General features: G+C 39.2%; 1 protein-coding gene and 1 long non-coding RNA gene across 4 annotated transcripts in view; both read right to left on the bottom strand.

Moving 5' to 3' along the window:
• Positions 1-306: 306 nt before the first annotated feature.
• On the bottom strand, positions 307-9442 carry LOC149040487 (uncharacterized). 2 transcript variants are annotated; one of them, XR_016179708.1, is made up of 4 exons: positions 8692-9442; positions 2191-2272; positions 1059-1285; positions 307-618 (listed from the first exon to the last, which is right to left on the bottom strand). It is a non-coding gene; the product is annotated as an uncharacterized LOC149040487 (long non-coding RNA). The 2 variants fall into 2 exon arrangements; XR_016179707.1 differs by lacking the exon at positions 2191-2272 and having other exon boundaries at positions 8692-9312.
• A 1880-nt stretch (positions 9443-11322) lies between these two features.
• LOC113667784 (sacsin) overlaps positions 11323-14358 on the bottom strand; it is a 28777-nt gene continuing 25741 nt past the window's right edge. For both annotated transcript variants that reach the window (XM_089182246.1, XM_089182247.1), the window contains exons 5-6: positions 13846-14184; positions 11323-12513 (exon numbers count right to left, since the gene is read on the bottom strand). In XM_089182246.1, the coding sequence (XP_089038372.1) occupies positions 13882-14184 (303 nt within the window). In that variant the 3' untranslated portion in view covers positions 11323-12513; positions 13846-13881. The remainder of the gene's footprint in view (positions 12514-13845; positions 14185-14358) is intronic.

The raw sequence follows: 14358 nt of genomic DNA, 5'->3' as shown, positions 1-14358 counted from the left end.
TCGATCTATACAATAATAATTTTTTCCCAATAAAATGTGGTTGAAATAGGATAGAAGCATCATTCCTGGATAAAGATGTTGTGTACTAAAAAGGAAAATTTGAATTGTACGGCGTTCAATTGGCGCGTTTAAATAGAAAAATACGTAAAAGGCGATAGCAAATCATTTACAAACTCTTCAAATTTGCTGATTCTTCACAAGGATACCTTTAACGATTATCGCTTAAGCCGCTCGGGTAAGAACCGAAACCTTAAACATTTAAATTAACTATGAACAAGCAAGAAAGGTTAGGAGGTATCCAAGTGTCTCTCGCAAATATTTTATTTCCTCTATTTTTGCCGCAAAATAGAGAACGTAACAAAACAGACATGATCGATTGAAGGCTTAATCATGTACATAATGATATCATTTGGGTTGTAGTATCAAGCCCAAATTCCAAACGGCATGCATTAGCTGGGGACAGAGTTCTGTCTAAATTATCTCAGCAGCTTCTGCAAGAAAATCTTTTTTGTTTGATCATCATCTCTTAATAAAATTTCAAGTCCTCTTCTTCGGGCCTTCAGTGTGGAACTGAGTGCTTCTTTCAACGCGTCGTTTTCGTCTGTCTGGATGGCCAGCCTACATCAGAAAACGAAAAGATCCTATCAGTCAAACCTGAGAATTTTCCAGTAGGGTTATGGCGTACTATGATCCTTACTGCAAATAATTCAGAGTAGTATAAACTAGAGAAGCGTTCCCATCATTTTAGGAAACGAAATACACATGTCAACTACCTTATAGCATCTAGGTTAGCTACAAAAACACAGTCATTCAAATGAGAGCTAATGGTTAAATTACGATACGCTCCCTAGTACAGCACTTATTCCAACACTTCGTCGACCATCACCTCCAAGCTCATAAAGTGCATCAACAGCGCTATCAAATTTTGAAAAGCTTTTGATTTTTGCTCCTAATTCGAGCAAATTGTGACACAAGATAACAACCCCATTAGAAACTGACTACTTTGTTCATTTGAGAATGCCATGGATTTACAAAACTAGACCGAGTGGGGTACTCACGTTGGTTTCATGTCGTTCCCTATCTAGTTGCAAGCTCGTCCAAGTCCTCTGGCCTTTCTTGTCGTTCCTGTCCTATGCTCCCGGACCCATACCCTGTGCCCCACCCTTTAGCCACGCCCTGTCCCGACTTCACTCTTCTCAGCTGCTTCTCCACGTGAATGACTTGACGTCGTTCCTGTTGCCATTTGTTGATTGCCTCTAACTCACTGTTTGTAGCTTCGTCGACCCTAAAAATATAGCACACATCTTTATAATAAATCCGAAAAAAGTAAGCTAACGTAATTTTCAATCACATATGACCTTTCCTTTTACGTATGCAATAAAAAAAAAGAGAAAAGAACCAACGAACGACGGAATGAAAAGCTCAAGGAGAAAAGTGTTCTAGTTCCGGTTGCAAGAGGGCCATGTGGCGCTATTTGCAAGCTAAATTGCTGAACTCCCGCAGCAACACAGCAACTCCTACTTGCGAACCGATTTGTCACCTTTACACCTCAGCAATCACTTCCTTATTCACTGAATCATCCGTTAGTTTCCCAAACTACCACGAATCCCTTCGCGTTCCTATTGTCAATTTGTTCCTGAAGCAAAACGAATGATTCATTAATTAAAGTCAGGGAGCAAATAAATCAAACGCAGGCGAGTACACGCAGGCTGTAATATGATTCCGTGATCTCTGTCGTGTGATAAGATCAATGGCAAAAAGAAGGTAGACAAATTTAGTAATGATATACTGTATTCACTCAGGGAAACGTAAAGCAACTGGTAGATGATTCATGCTAACCATGCCAGTGAGTATCATTAAGAACTGGCACAAGTCAATTAAAAGGCACAAGGTTGACTCAACAGTGGAGGATCGAAAACGGGAATTAGCGATATTTTCGATAACAATTTTAGTCCAGTGTTAAGGTACCAGTTTCGCATTCGCATGACAGAAAATAAAGAAACGCTACGACCCTGCGCAAAATTTTTGACATAAAAATAGTCAGTGGAAAAACCGCTCAAAACTATTTTTATGATTCACTAAAAACTCTATAATCAGTAGCATTTACTAATACAACCACCTCCCACCCCTTCCTGCATACTAATAGTTCGTCCTCTACTCCTCCCTCAGTAACAAAAGTCTGCCTCTCACCCCTTCCTGCGTACTAATAGTTCGTCCTCCACTCCTCCCTCAGTAACAAGTCTGCCTCTCACCCCTCCTGAGTACTGATAGACTGCAAAAAAAATTGTCCAAAAAAACGGTCCAAAAAATGATCCAATAGCCCAGTCAATATTTTACCATATGCCATGCCCGCCTGACCGATCACGAAAATTGATAATCAATGAATTTTTCTATCAACTGATATTGACAGAAATCGATGTACAGAGGGGCATAGGGTAAAACATGGACTGGACCATTTTTTGGACCATTTTTTGGACCATTTTTTGGACTATTTTTTGGAACATTTTTTGGACCATTTTTTTGGACTATTTTTTGGACCATTTTTTGGACTATTTTATAGGGGGGAAGCATACCATTAGTACTCAGGGAGGGGTGGGATGTAGTCTACTAGTACTGAGGGAGGGGTGGGAGGCAGAGTGTTATTACTCAGGGAGGGGTGAGAGAAGGACTATTGCTAGGCAGTGAGGGGTGAGAAGTGGATGTAAGAGTAAACACTACTTGTTAATGGAGCTTTTACTCGATCCTACAAATTATCTTCATCGGTTTTTCGACTGACTTTTTGAATGTTCTTCATTTTTGTCGTCTTGCGAAAGCGAAACTGCCACGTGAACACTGGACTTTGATTTCTACTGAAAATATCGCGTTTAAGATCCTCCACTGTTGAGTTATGCCTGTGCCTTTTGAGTCGGCATGTGTACCATCAGTTGCTTCACGGTTCCCTTCGTGTATACAGTATGTAATTACTAAATTTATCGATCTTCCTTTTGTCATTCATCTTATCAGACGAGATCATGAAATTTCCGGTCCTTAGCCCTTAATTTGGTAGCATATAGAATTCACCAGCGCTCTTGCAATTTTAACGTCTATACCTTTACTATATAAAATAATCAGCAAACGATTTCGAAGAGGAATTCATCTTCTCGTATCGAGCAAAAGCACTGCTTTACTTGTAATATGGGAAAGATGGGAAAGCGCAAATATCGATTTTATCTGTTTCGCAAACAAAGGAGTTAATCACCCACACCGGAAATAGCGACCAGGCATTCCTCGCGACTCCCGTACGTTTGCTTTCCAATTTGCCCGGGCCGCTGCCAATCACTTCTTGTGTGAAAACCTACGTAACCCGCTAAGTGAAAGTACAGTGACTACTGTTGCTTACCGATATTTTCCGTCGGCAAAACGTAGAAGTACTGTTCTATTGGGAAATTTTTTTGTCTGTAGCTTGGATATGTCAGGAGAGTTTCATTGACAGCTGGATTACACCTCATGTTGTGAAACCATTTATAAAGACATTGCGCTTTTGCTTCGCTTTTTTTGGGGTCTATATATCCGCACTAGCAGACAAATTTAGAAATGTCCCATCAAAATCAAAGGACAAATTTTGTCATGACAAATTTTTGTTTCCTCTGTTGCATTCGCACTAAAAATGTTGAAGCTGTCAAAAAGTTGTCAAATTCACTAATGATAGTGTTTACGACATATGATAGACAAGTTTATCACGGTTTTGTTTATTTAGTAGATTTTCCCAAGCTTTTGCCGGGACGAATTTTGTCGGCGGTGCGCTTGAAAAATTTGTCCGCCTCAAAAAATTGTCGAATCACGACAAACCATCCGCACCTGTAAAGTGTTGGTAATGACAGAAAATTTGTCTATATTAACAATTTTGTCATAGGCCCATAGTCACATACAAAAAGGGAAACGTGAGGCAACTGAAAGATAATTCACGAGTATCACTTAGCACTGGCACAAGTCGACCAAACAGGCACACGCATGACTTAACAGTGGAAGATGGCGATATTTTCAATAACAATTATAGTCCAGTGTTTAAGTGCCCAGTCTCGCATTCGCATGACAAGAATGAAATAAACGCTAAGACCCAGCACAAAAATTTTGACATAGTAATAATCGGTCGAAAAACCGCTCAAAACAATTTGTATGATTCAATGAACACTCCATAATTAGTAGTAGTTACTCATACATAAACCTCCCACCCCTCTCTGCGTACTGATAGTTCGTCCTCCACCCCTCCCTCAGTAACAACAGTCTTCCTACCATCCCTCCCTGAATGCTGATAGACTGCATCCCACCGACCCCTAAGTGCTAATGGTCAGCCTCCCCCCCTCCTCCCAAAAAAAAAAATGGTCCAAAAGAAAAGGTAAAAAAATGGTCCAAAATATGGTCCAGTCCATATTTTACCCTCTGCCTATGGGCGTAGGGTAAAATATGGACTATTTACTGGGATACCTGTGGTAGCCCAGTCATAAAATGCCTTTGTTACTGGGATACCTGTGGTAGCCCAGTCATAAAATGCCTTTGTTTTTTTGTCGTTTTTTTTTTTTTTTCCTCCGCCACAAAATGGAAAAATTGCGCAATAATACCCAGAGGTCAATGGGGCCTCAACACCATGACAACTAACTGTGATCCAATGAGGTGTTCACATACTGATCACGCGTGTTATCCCTCGACACCATGACAACTAACTCTGACCCAATGAGGTGTTCACATGCTGATCACGCGTGTTATCTTAACAATGATTGACGTTGTCATGCACAGACAGGGCCGGGTCACATGACGAACACGAGATTTTGCTCATGAAACTCTTTGGTCAGTTGTTTTGAATTTCAACGTAATTGGATTGCGATCTCCTGGAGCATTATAGCGCAAACGCGCAAAATACTTACAGACGCATATACAAGTCGTATTCATCGCGGCTAATCCACACTGAAAGATGTTATTGAGCGGTAATTTTGAAACGGATTGAGTCGCGAATGCTTGAAAGCCATTAAAGCCTAAACGCTGTTCAACTACTGAAGAACATAACTATATGGGATGCAAACTGCTTGTGAAGAAAGACGACATGTTGGATTCACTTGATGGCAAGGAACGTAGCTACGATAACAGTACGAATGGTATAAATTTCACGATCAGAAAGGTGAATCTTATGTTTGTTTTCATTGTAGTTGTATGGATATTCTTTTTTTAATAAATACGTGATCCAAAACCCTGTGTTTTTTTGTGTATAATGTTGTTATGTTAAATATTGTTTACGCAATTGTCTTGTCACAAGCGGCCCAAGCTCACGTCTCGAGAAAAAGCCAACGATTAATTCATGAACGCGTCACGCGTTGTGTGACTCGGTGTTAAGTTACGAGAGGAACTGCACGCTATAAGGAATAGTACAGGGAACGAAGTATGGTCGATTTACAACGATACATATTTCGAAATATAAACATTTTTCTCGTAAAATCAATAAAACTTACTCATACCCTGTGTATCCGTTGCATAGCATGCCTATGTTTTGAAATAGGTGTATTTTCTTAAGCTTGCTTTACCATCACTGTTCACATCATCTACTTTAATTACGTTGATAAAATCTGTCCAGACATCACACCAACCAACTCGCGCGCAAAGTAAGAAGACTATATTGAAGGCTTGAAATAATATTGCGATCGATTTTCATCAAGAAATGGGCCAGGAATATTCCATAATAGTGCAAATAATCGTGAAGGCGGATTGCAAAACAGCGATTGCGTGACGCTCGGTAAGCTGTAAGATGACATGTTATCATATACCAGACGTAAAAACTCTTCAGATTCTTAGTCTGCATTTTGTACCCACTCTGCAGTCTGCAGTCTATATTTTGTATCCGGTCTGCAGTCTATATTTTGTATCCGGTCTGCAGTCTGCTGTCTGCATTTTGTACTAACAGGTATCCGTGGCACCAATACAGTTTATTTTTGGTTACATTTATTCGCAAAACACACATAATCTCCCACAAAATACCTGTGAGTGAGGTAATTCGACATTTTCGTTCTTTCCCACATTAATATTCTTCTCTCCTTTTGTAAGAATGTAGACATCACTCACAATGTTTCAAGTAATCCACCCACCCTACAAAAAAGGAACTCTTGCACGCATAGCATGCCTATGTTGTGAAATAGGCGTATGCCCTTGGCCAGACTTGAGCGCACTAATTCAGTATACTAGTCTGACACCCGTAGTATCACTACACTTGATTCCAAGGATCCAGTGCCATCCAGGTATCCCAGTTACCCTGCTCACAGGGTCTAGTTTTTTTTATGGGGGGGGGAGGCAAAACATTATTTCTTAGGGATGGGTGGGATGCAGTCTCTCAGTTCTCAGGGAGGGATGGTAGGCAGACTGTTACTACTAGTGGAGAAAGAAGTACTACTGCGCAGGGAGGGGTGGGAAGTTGATATACTGGTAACTGCTACTGACTTATGGATTGTTCATTGAATCACAAATTATTTTGAGCGGCTTTTCGACTGATTATTTGTATGTCAAAATTTTGCGCTGGGCCGTAACGTTTCTTTAATCTTTTGTCATGCGAATGCGAAACTGGCACTTAAACACTGGACTATAATTGTCATTGAAAATATCATCAATTCCATTCCTGTTTTCGATCCTCCACTAAGATATAAGATATGCGTTGTGCCTTTTAGGTCGACTTGTGCCAGTGCAAAGTGATACCGACGGGTTAGCATGAATCATCTTTCAGTTACCTCACGTTTCCCTTTAGTATGTGACAAAAACAACAAAGGAAAGCGCGATGTCTTTATAATTATGGTTTCACAACACGGGGTGCAGTTAATCCAGCTGTCAATGAAACTCTCCTGACATATCCAAGCTGCAGACAATAAAATTTTCCGGGCAGAATCGGTCACATTTACTGACTTCTACGTTTTGCCGACGGAAAACATCGGTAAGCAACAGTAGTCACTGTACTTCCACTTAGCGGGTTACGTAGGTTTTCACACAAGAAGTGATTGGCAGCGGCCCGGGCAAATTGGAAAGCAAACGTACGGGAGTCGCGAGGAATGCCTGGTCGCTATTTCCGGTGTGGGTGATTAACTCCTTTGTTTGCGAAACAGATAAAATCGATATTTGCGCTTTCCCATCTTTCCCATATTACAAGTAAAGCAGTGCTTTTGCTCGATACGAGAAGATGAATTCCTCTTCGAAATCGTTTGCTGATTATTTTATATAGTAAAGGTATAGACGTTAAAATTGCAAGAGCGCTGGTGAAAACTATATGCTGCTAAATTAAGGGCTAAGGACCGGAAATTTCATGATCTCGTCTGATAAGATGAATGACAAAAGGAAGATCGATAAATTTAGTAATTACATACTGTATACACGAAGGGAACCGTGAAGCAACTGATGGTACACATGCCGACTCAAAAGGCACAGGCATAACTCAACAGTAGAGGATCTTAAACGCGATATTTTCAATAGAAATCAAAGTCCAGTGTTCACGTGGCAGTTTCGCTTTCGCAAGACGACAAAAATGAAGAACATTCAAAAAGTCAGTCGAAAAACCGATGAAGATAATTTGTAGGATCGAGTAAAAGCTCCATTAACAAGTAGTGTTTACTCTTACATCCACCTCACCCCTCACTGCCTAGCAATAGTCCTTCTCTCACCCCTCCCTGAGTAATAACACTCTGCCTCCCACCCCTCCCTCAGTACTAGAAGACTGCATCCCACCCCTCCCTGAGTACTAATGGTATGCTTCCCCCCTATAAAATGGTCCAAAAAATGGTCCAAAAAATAGTCCAAAAAATGGTCCAAAAAATGGTCCAGTCCATGTTTTACCCTATGCCGTACAGAGGTGAACTAGTATGATCGATATTCATTGACTGACTCTTATTGTCATTGACTTCTATCCGTTGTTTTCCAATTTGCATCGCTAGTATTAATTACAGCTGTCATGGTCAATCCACACCGATATTAACAGATAAATCGGTGAGGTCAGTTAATTGATATCGAGTGTTATTGGAAAATGAGTATAACAACAACGTGCACAATTTCCGTAATCTATTCCTATCGTTGCCAAGTAAGACTCAACAATGACTCAACTAGAGGTCACAGTCGCAACATCGCCTAGCAGCTCAAGCTATCAGCAAACAGTTGTATCTAGATCTAGACTGCCGCAGGCATGGATTAAAAAGAAGGAAAGAAAGAAAAAAGAAAGAAAGAAGGTCAATCATCAAATACGCAGTGAGGACATTAACTCTTAACAAAGAAAGCTTTTGCGGTTGCCTGACAGAGATTCCCCGTTGATGATGACACCATTACCCTGCTATGGATAAACAGAATGAAGCATTTACCGACTGATTTACGAGTTTTCATCATCAAATACCAATTGGTTGTCAGCGCAGACAGAGAATTTGCGTTTACGCTTTCGTCATATTATCTACGAAGTCCTTAATCCCCTTGCAGCTTGTGAAGTACTTTAATTCTATTTCATGGCTAATCGTTTAAAAATAACTAAATTGAACAAAGATTGCGAAACTTAGTGAAGCAAGTCTCCGCTCGTGGGCAAAAAAAAAATAATATCAGTGCGTCAAAGTAAACAAGAAGTCGCACCGGAATTATTTGTCAAACTAATCAAACAGAATATCTTAGTCCTAAGGTATTAAGTTTAAAGCTCATCAAAATGATACTTACCATTACAGGAATCCAGGTCACGTGAAATGTCAGGCAATGACTATGCCTTCAACTAAATAAGCAAATAGCAAATTTTCTTCGTGTTTTTGCTCGTGCCTCGAGTAGGCTAAAGATGATGAGATTCTGTCGCCTATACTTCAATAGATTCCTCGCGCGGTCACGGCTAATTGGTCATTTCATCCTGTGTCAGTAGGAGTAAACAGCGATGACAATTTGAACCACACAAACATCAGGAAATATCTCGCAAATCGCCGGTCTTTCAACGTGGCTTGATCGCTGAGTTCTAAAGCAGTTGCTGTACAGCAAAAGGTATATCGGTGTTGGTATACAAACGGTTAAAAAGTCCACTAAGACCAGTGACATCAATAAAACGTCTATGCTCGTTCGACCAAATCGTGTTCGAAGCTTCACTTAACACACCACACATGGAAAATATTCAGGAAAAAGCCAAAAGCTCCTGCCACTAGCAAATACAAAGTCATCGAGCTTACAAAATAGAATTTAAGTTCATTTCAGGGAAGTCGTCGTTGTGATTTTCTATATGTGCCATTCTGATCACGTACAATTGTAGTGGCTATCGATCCTTCTTTATCGTTTGGTCTCCACAGTAGAATATTGACTCGTGCGGTTTTGATGTCGCGCCAGATATGAGTCATTCATCGGGTAAACAAAGGATCAATTAAATCACTTGAGGCCAGAGACACTTAAAATACATCTTTTAAATGCCATTTTGAACAGTGGTTTTAAATGTAAACAAACTTCTCGACAGGGTCGCAAAACTCAAAGTCTCGAGCGGAAATGTTTAAGAGGAGAGGTTAAAAACAATTAATATGAAGAATACAAAAGGAAAGGTGCGTGGGTGGCCCTTATTATACGAAATATTTTCCGCACAATAGTTTTATAATCATAAAAAAAAGCCTTCCGCTTCGGACTTCTTTCGTAGCTCATAATTTTGCCATCTTCTCGTTTTTAGGAACTTGTAGGAGCTTGCTAAAATGTTCTGATTAATTTCAACAATTTCTGATCTGCAAGCAGCTCCGGGGACTCCGAAAACTTCAGTTGTGGTATTTGTGGTTTTTTTTCTTCTTCTTTGTTTGTTTGTTTGTTTGTTTGTTTTTTTTTTTACTCTTCTCTAACAGGTCTGAAAAGAGCAAGAATTGAACCGATAAAAGATAAACCAGCCAGACGAGGATTTTTTATGTTAACAAATTAGGCAAATCTTTGTCCACAGAGCTTGCATGGAACTCACAGCAACAATGATATTTTGCTTTGGAGACTCTCTTGTCATAAGGTCTTACCATAACATTGAAGATTTGAGTATACTTATGTTCTGCAGTAGACGTTTACCACAGGGTCTTTTCGCTTTCCACAACTACATATTTTACCTTCAAAAAATAAACGTCCCTCTACCTATAGATAAACACCTTAAAAAGTCGCACAAAATGCTATGTGGGTAGCCATACGAATTAGTCTGAAATCTCTACTGTTTTACAAAAGATACAAAGCAGGGCCGGCTATATGCACATGAATGTCATGAACAGATAATATGGGGAGAAAAACCTGAAATAACTAATCCGGGACATTGACTACAACTCAATGTATTTCCTATCACCAACTTTAAACTTCCGAACATGATGTTTTACTGGCCATACATCATGACGAAAAAACTTTCGTCGAACAGAGTGGCCAAAAAAAGCCCTATCTCTATCTTTAATCCAGGTTAAAACAAGAATATGATTCGACTATCTATATGTTTTGCCTTACAACTAGGTTATTATCTCAAATCAAGCTGGATGTTTTTGTCCTCAGAATTTACTGGAAACGGAAAAGACTCCTGCTGACATAGATTACCAAAATGAAAGCGAGTTGGGCTTATTGCGACTCCTTAAGCTCTTCATTACTTCTTGATCTGTAGAATAGTAATGTGGAATGTCTAGGACGAACCTACTTCATCCAAGAAATTGTAATGGACGGAATAGAAACTCGTAATACCAACTGAACAAGGACGGATGGGGTAAGGGGTAGGGGGGTAGGGGCCCTATTTGACCAAGTAGGGAACAGCCGCGAGTGATGCTATGGAGCTCTGTGTTGTTTGTTTGTTTCCTTCTGTTCTTGTGCAGCTTTATCTTCCTTCAGTATGTTTGTTTGTTTTTGTATTGTTTTGCATTTTGTTTGTAGGTTTGTTTCTTTTTTTAGAAGGCCTTATTTTCTTTCTCAAGGTTTCTTTACTTGCCCTTGTGCCACTTTGTTTAGTAGCTAGCTTGCTTGTCTGAGTTAAGAGGTTAGACTTTTCCAAAGTCTCTTTCGATAGCCGAGTTCGGCATTAACTTTCCACTCGCTTTTAGGACGAGTAAGTATTGCTTGAATCGGTTTTGAACTTAGTACTCCAAACACAAGGTTGATATTGCAAACGGAAAGATTCCCTGAAAAGGTAGAAGATGTAAATTCCCTACGCTTTGCTTAAATGCGACCTGATAAGTAGACTAGACGAAACCAGACCCCCTCCCTCCGACTCTTTGGGTCCAAGATGCTTGCTTACCCCTACCCTCCTCCCTGAAGTAAAAAATAAAGGGCATAAAATTACAAAAGGGTTTTTACCCGAAGAGAAGAACATGACACGCACAGAAGGCGGATTGTAACGTTACGTTTATTCAAAACGCACATTTAGTCATATTTTCATTTTTTTTTAATTTAGAAAAACTAGTTTTAACTATAATACAAGAGGAGTAGACTCCGTTTGGTAACAGAATGTTAATATGAGCTGCTGCAGTTTTCATTCAGTGACGATCAGACACGTAAAGTCTCTAAGACCTAGATAATAGCTGTTTTTACTCATCAGACTAAAATGGTTGATTAATGAAGGTCTTATGAGATGTTCGTTTCAAACTTTACATAATCATGGTTCTCGGTGAGAGGAAATGCATATATCACAAAATAGTTCAAAAAATTGCTGAACTAGACAATCACTGTTATGGCAATCGCCAAAGCCTCCTTCATTAATCGTTGAGAAGTTGGTACAGAAGAAGGACCAGGTGAAGGAACTATCTGCGGTCCTGAATGATGTGCATTGTTCACAATACAGTAAAACCAACCAACTAGCTGATGTAAATATACAAACTGCTAGAATCTGCAACAAAGTTAATCATTAATAAACTGATGAGAAATAAGTACATTTATAACTACTCAAGTCTTCTTTGCTTTCAATTAATAATACGTCAGGCCTGTTGCTATAAGCCATTTCTATTCTACAGAGCCACTTATGTCTACCGCGGTTTACCTAGCGAAACAGCAGAGGGTAAACTTTTCACGAGCCTTCATAAGAATGACTTTTCTCCTAGGTAAACAAGATAGCACCGGAAACTGAATCTTGACTAATACCTGTTTCTATACTTCTGCTTAATGAAAGGAAAAAAATGAACGAAACCCTATAGCTTAGTACCGAAATAATTAAAAACCCATGCCTTTGCAAATAGGCTGTCTCTAAACTGCTTATTCGTGCTTCTTCTCATTTTGAATGAAACTTCCTAATCTCAATTTTCATAGCATTTGGCTACAAGACACCCTACAAAAAAAAACCCAACACTACTTCATCCTTTTATCTTTTGAATAATGATTTTACCGATACATAGTACCCTACGGTTATGCCAAATAAAAAGCACTAAAAAAATGATTATTTTGCTTCAGTATAGATTAATGATTGATATAAATTACGCCTATTTCAAAATACACTTTAGATTTAACATCTACGACGAGTTACTGGTTGATAAAACAGGACGCTCTCTCTTGAGTCATTTTCCTTGCACCAGTTGTTTCATCTTAAGCCTGTTAAATGAAGTAAATTGGTGAAGTAAACCAGGTAAACATGACATGTGAAGATATACTACTTATGTTCTTGCTATTTTCCTAACGATTTTGTTTCTGATATTTTTTCACTGACGTTAAATTAACAAATACGTTAGGAACATTTCGAGAATTTAACAAATCAATTTAATCTGGCTCTAGTGATCCTTTTACACGACCGCGTTGTATTCAATTTCGTCATCAGAGCGACTGTACGATGAAATAGTAGACGTTATGCGTAGAATATAATTAACCGTAACCGTGGCCCGAAACCTAAGAATTTACAGTGATTGTATTAAAAACCAATGATCTTGTGATTTCAAGAAATAGAATTAGGCCTCTAAAGTCCTCCTAAATTGATCAGCCATATTTTACAAGTGATCCACCATCTATAATAAAATGCACGTTCTCCCCAGACTCTCAAAGCCGTGTTTACCGAAACCTCCGTATCAAAACCCCACATTTCTCATTCCTATGCCTCGCCTATTTACGAGAAAACAAGAGTCGTAAAATTTAATTGCTTGAAAGGTATATATTTGCTTCACCCATGGTAACTATTCAAACGAAGTAGCCTCTTGAAATTTCATAAAGCTTTTTGAAAGCGCACTTTTATGGTATAAAAATAAGAATAACTCCCAAAACGTGATTTTAGTCATGGCCGTTAAGTTAAAATGATTTAAGGCAGGGCGTGAAATTGCGCCTAATACAGGCGCCAATGCGACTAAATTTTTCACTTTGGCGACCAAATCATGAAAGTTAGTCGCCAAATTGGCGACTAGAACGTTTCATCATAACCTTACCAAGAGATATAGTGAATTAAAAAGATTTGCAAAGATAAATCCGCGGCAAACTTCCTCGTTAAGTTTGTTTCCAAAACGTAGCACATGCATCTCGATCGATAACTAGACACCATCTTGGATTTAGATGAGCCTGAACGTTGTTTATCATCCATCCTAGTGTCCACTTTGTTGCACGTTAAAGATCTTTTCCCTAACTTAATTTTGGAGGGTCTATCTAGAACGCTGACAGCGTAAAGAAAGATTTTGTTTGTCTTTGAAAATGGCGACCAACTTTTTTTGAATTGGCTACCACTTTGAAGAATTTAGGAGCCAAGTGGCCATCAGAAAAAAAAGTTAATTTCACGCCCTGTAAGGATCAAATAAATGAAGACATTTTATCTTTTTATTTCTGTTGGCTTAATTTCACTCCAAATCTCATCGCATGGCAAGCTACATAATTTCTCTGAAGAAAATTTGTAAATAATGGTGCCTATATTTATACAAAACATGTCAATTGTGTAGAATGCTCATTTACCTGCAGGAAAGAGGTTACACTGATATCCCCCTTTCTCTAATACCGGCGGTTCTTTAATACCTCGTCAATCTTGGGTTTTACTCGTGTGACAATTTCTGTGGCAAGATGCAACGATTCCCGAGCTTGCTGGGACGAATAAACCTCGTGGGGGATTTGGGGACATGTAAAACAATCTGGATAACGCATTCGTGCAGAGCCACCAACGAGTCCCTCTAACTGGCTTGCAAAGTTGGCCAGCTCAGCGTCATTTAAGCCGTTACAAATCCTATTTAGGTTGTGATCATCTGTCTTTTCAGCATGTAATGTATACTGAGCCGCCTTCAATGCCTTCTCTGCTGCCTGCGGTAAACAAATGGCATTACAAGCTTCAGCGGAAGAAATAGGCATAATGTATCTCAATAAGTTACCCACGAAACAAAGCTGTAATAACACCCTTGTAAAACTGATTTACCGAGTAACTTACTGAAATAAACTGTTTTATAGAAATAAACTGTTTTATAGATACCTCTTATT

The sequence above is a fragment of the Pocillopora damicornis genome, chromosome 9, assembly GCF_964200805.1.
Source record: "Pocillopora damicornis chromosome 9, jaPocDami1.2, whole genome shotgun sequence".
NCBI classification, from domain to species: domain Eukaryota; kingdom Metazoa; phylum Cnidaria; class Anthozoa; order Scleractinia; family Pocilloporidae; genus Pocillopora; species Pocillopora damicornis.
Note: the sequence above shows the minus strand (reverse complement) of the source record. Positions and strands in the feature narration are given on the sequence as shown.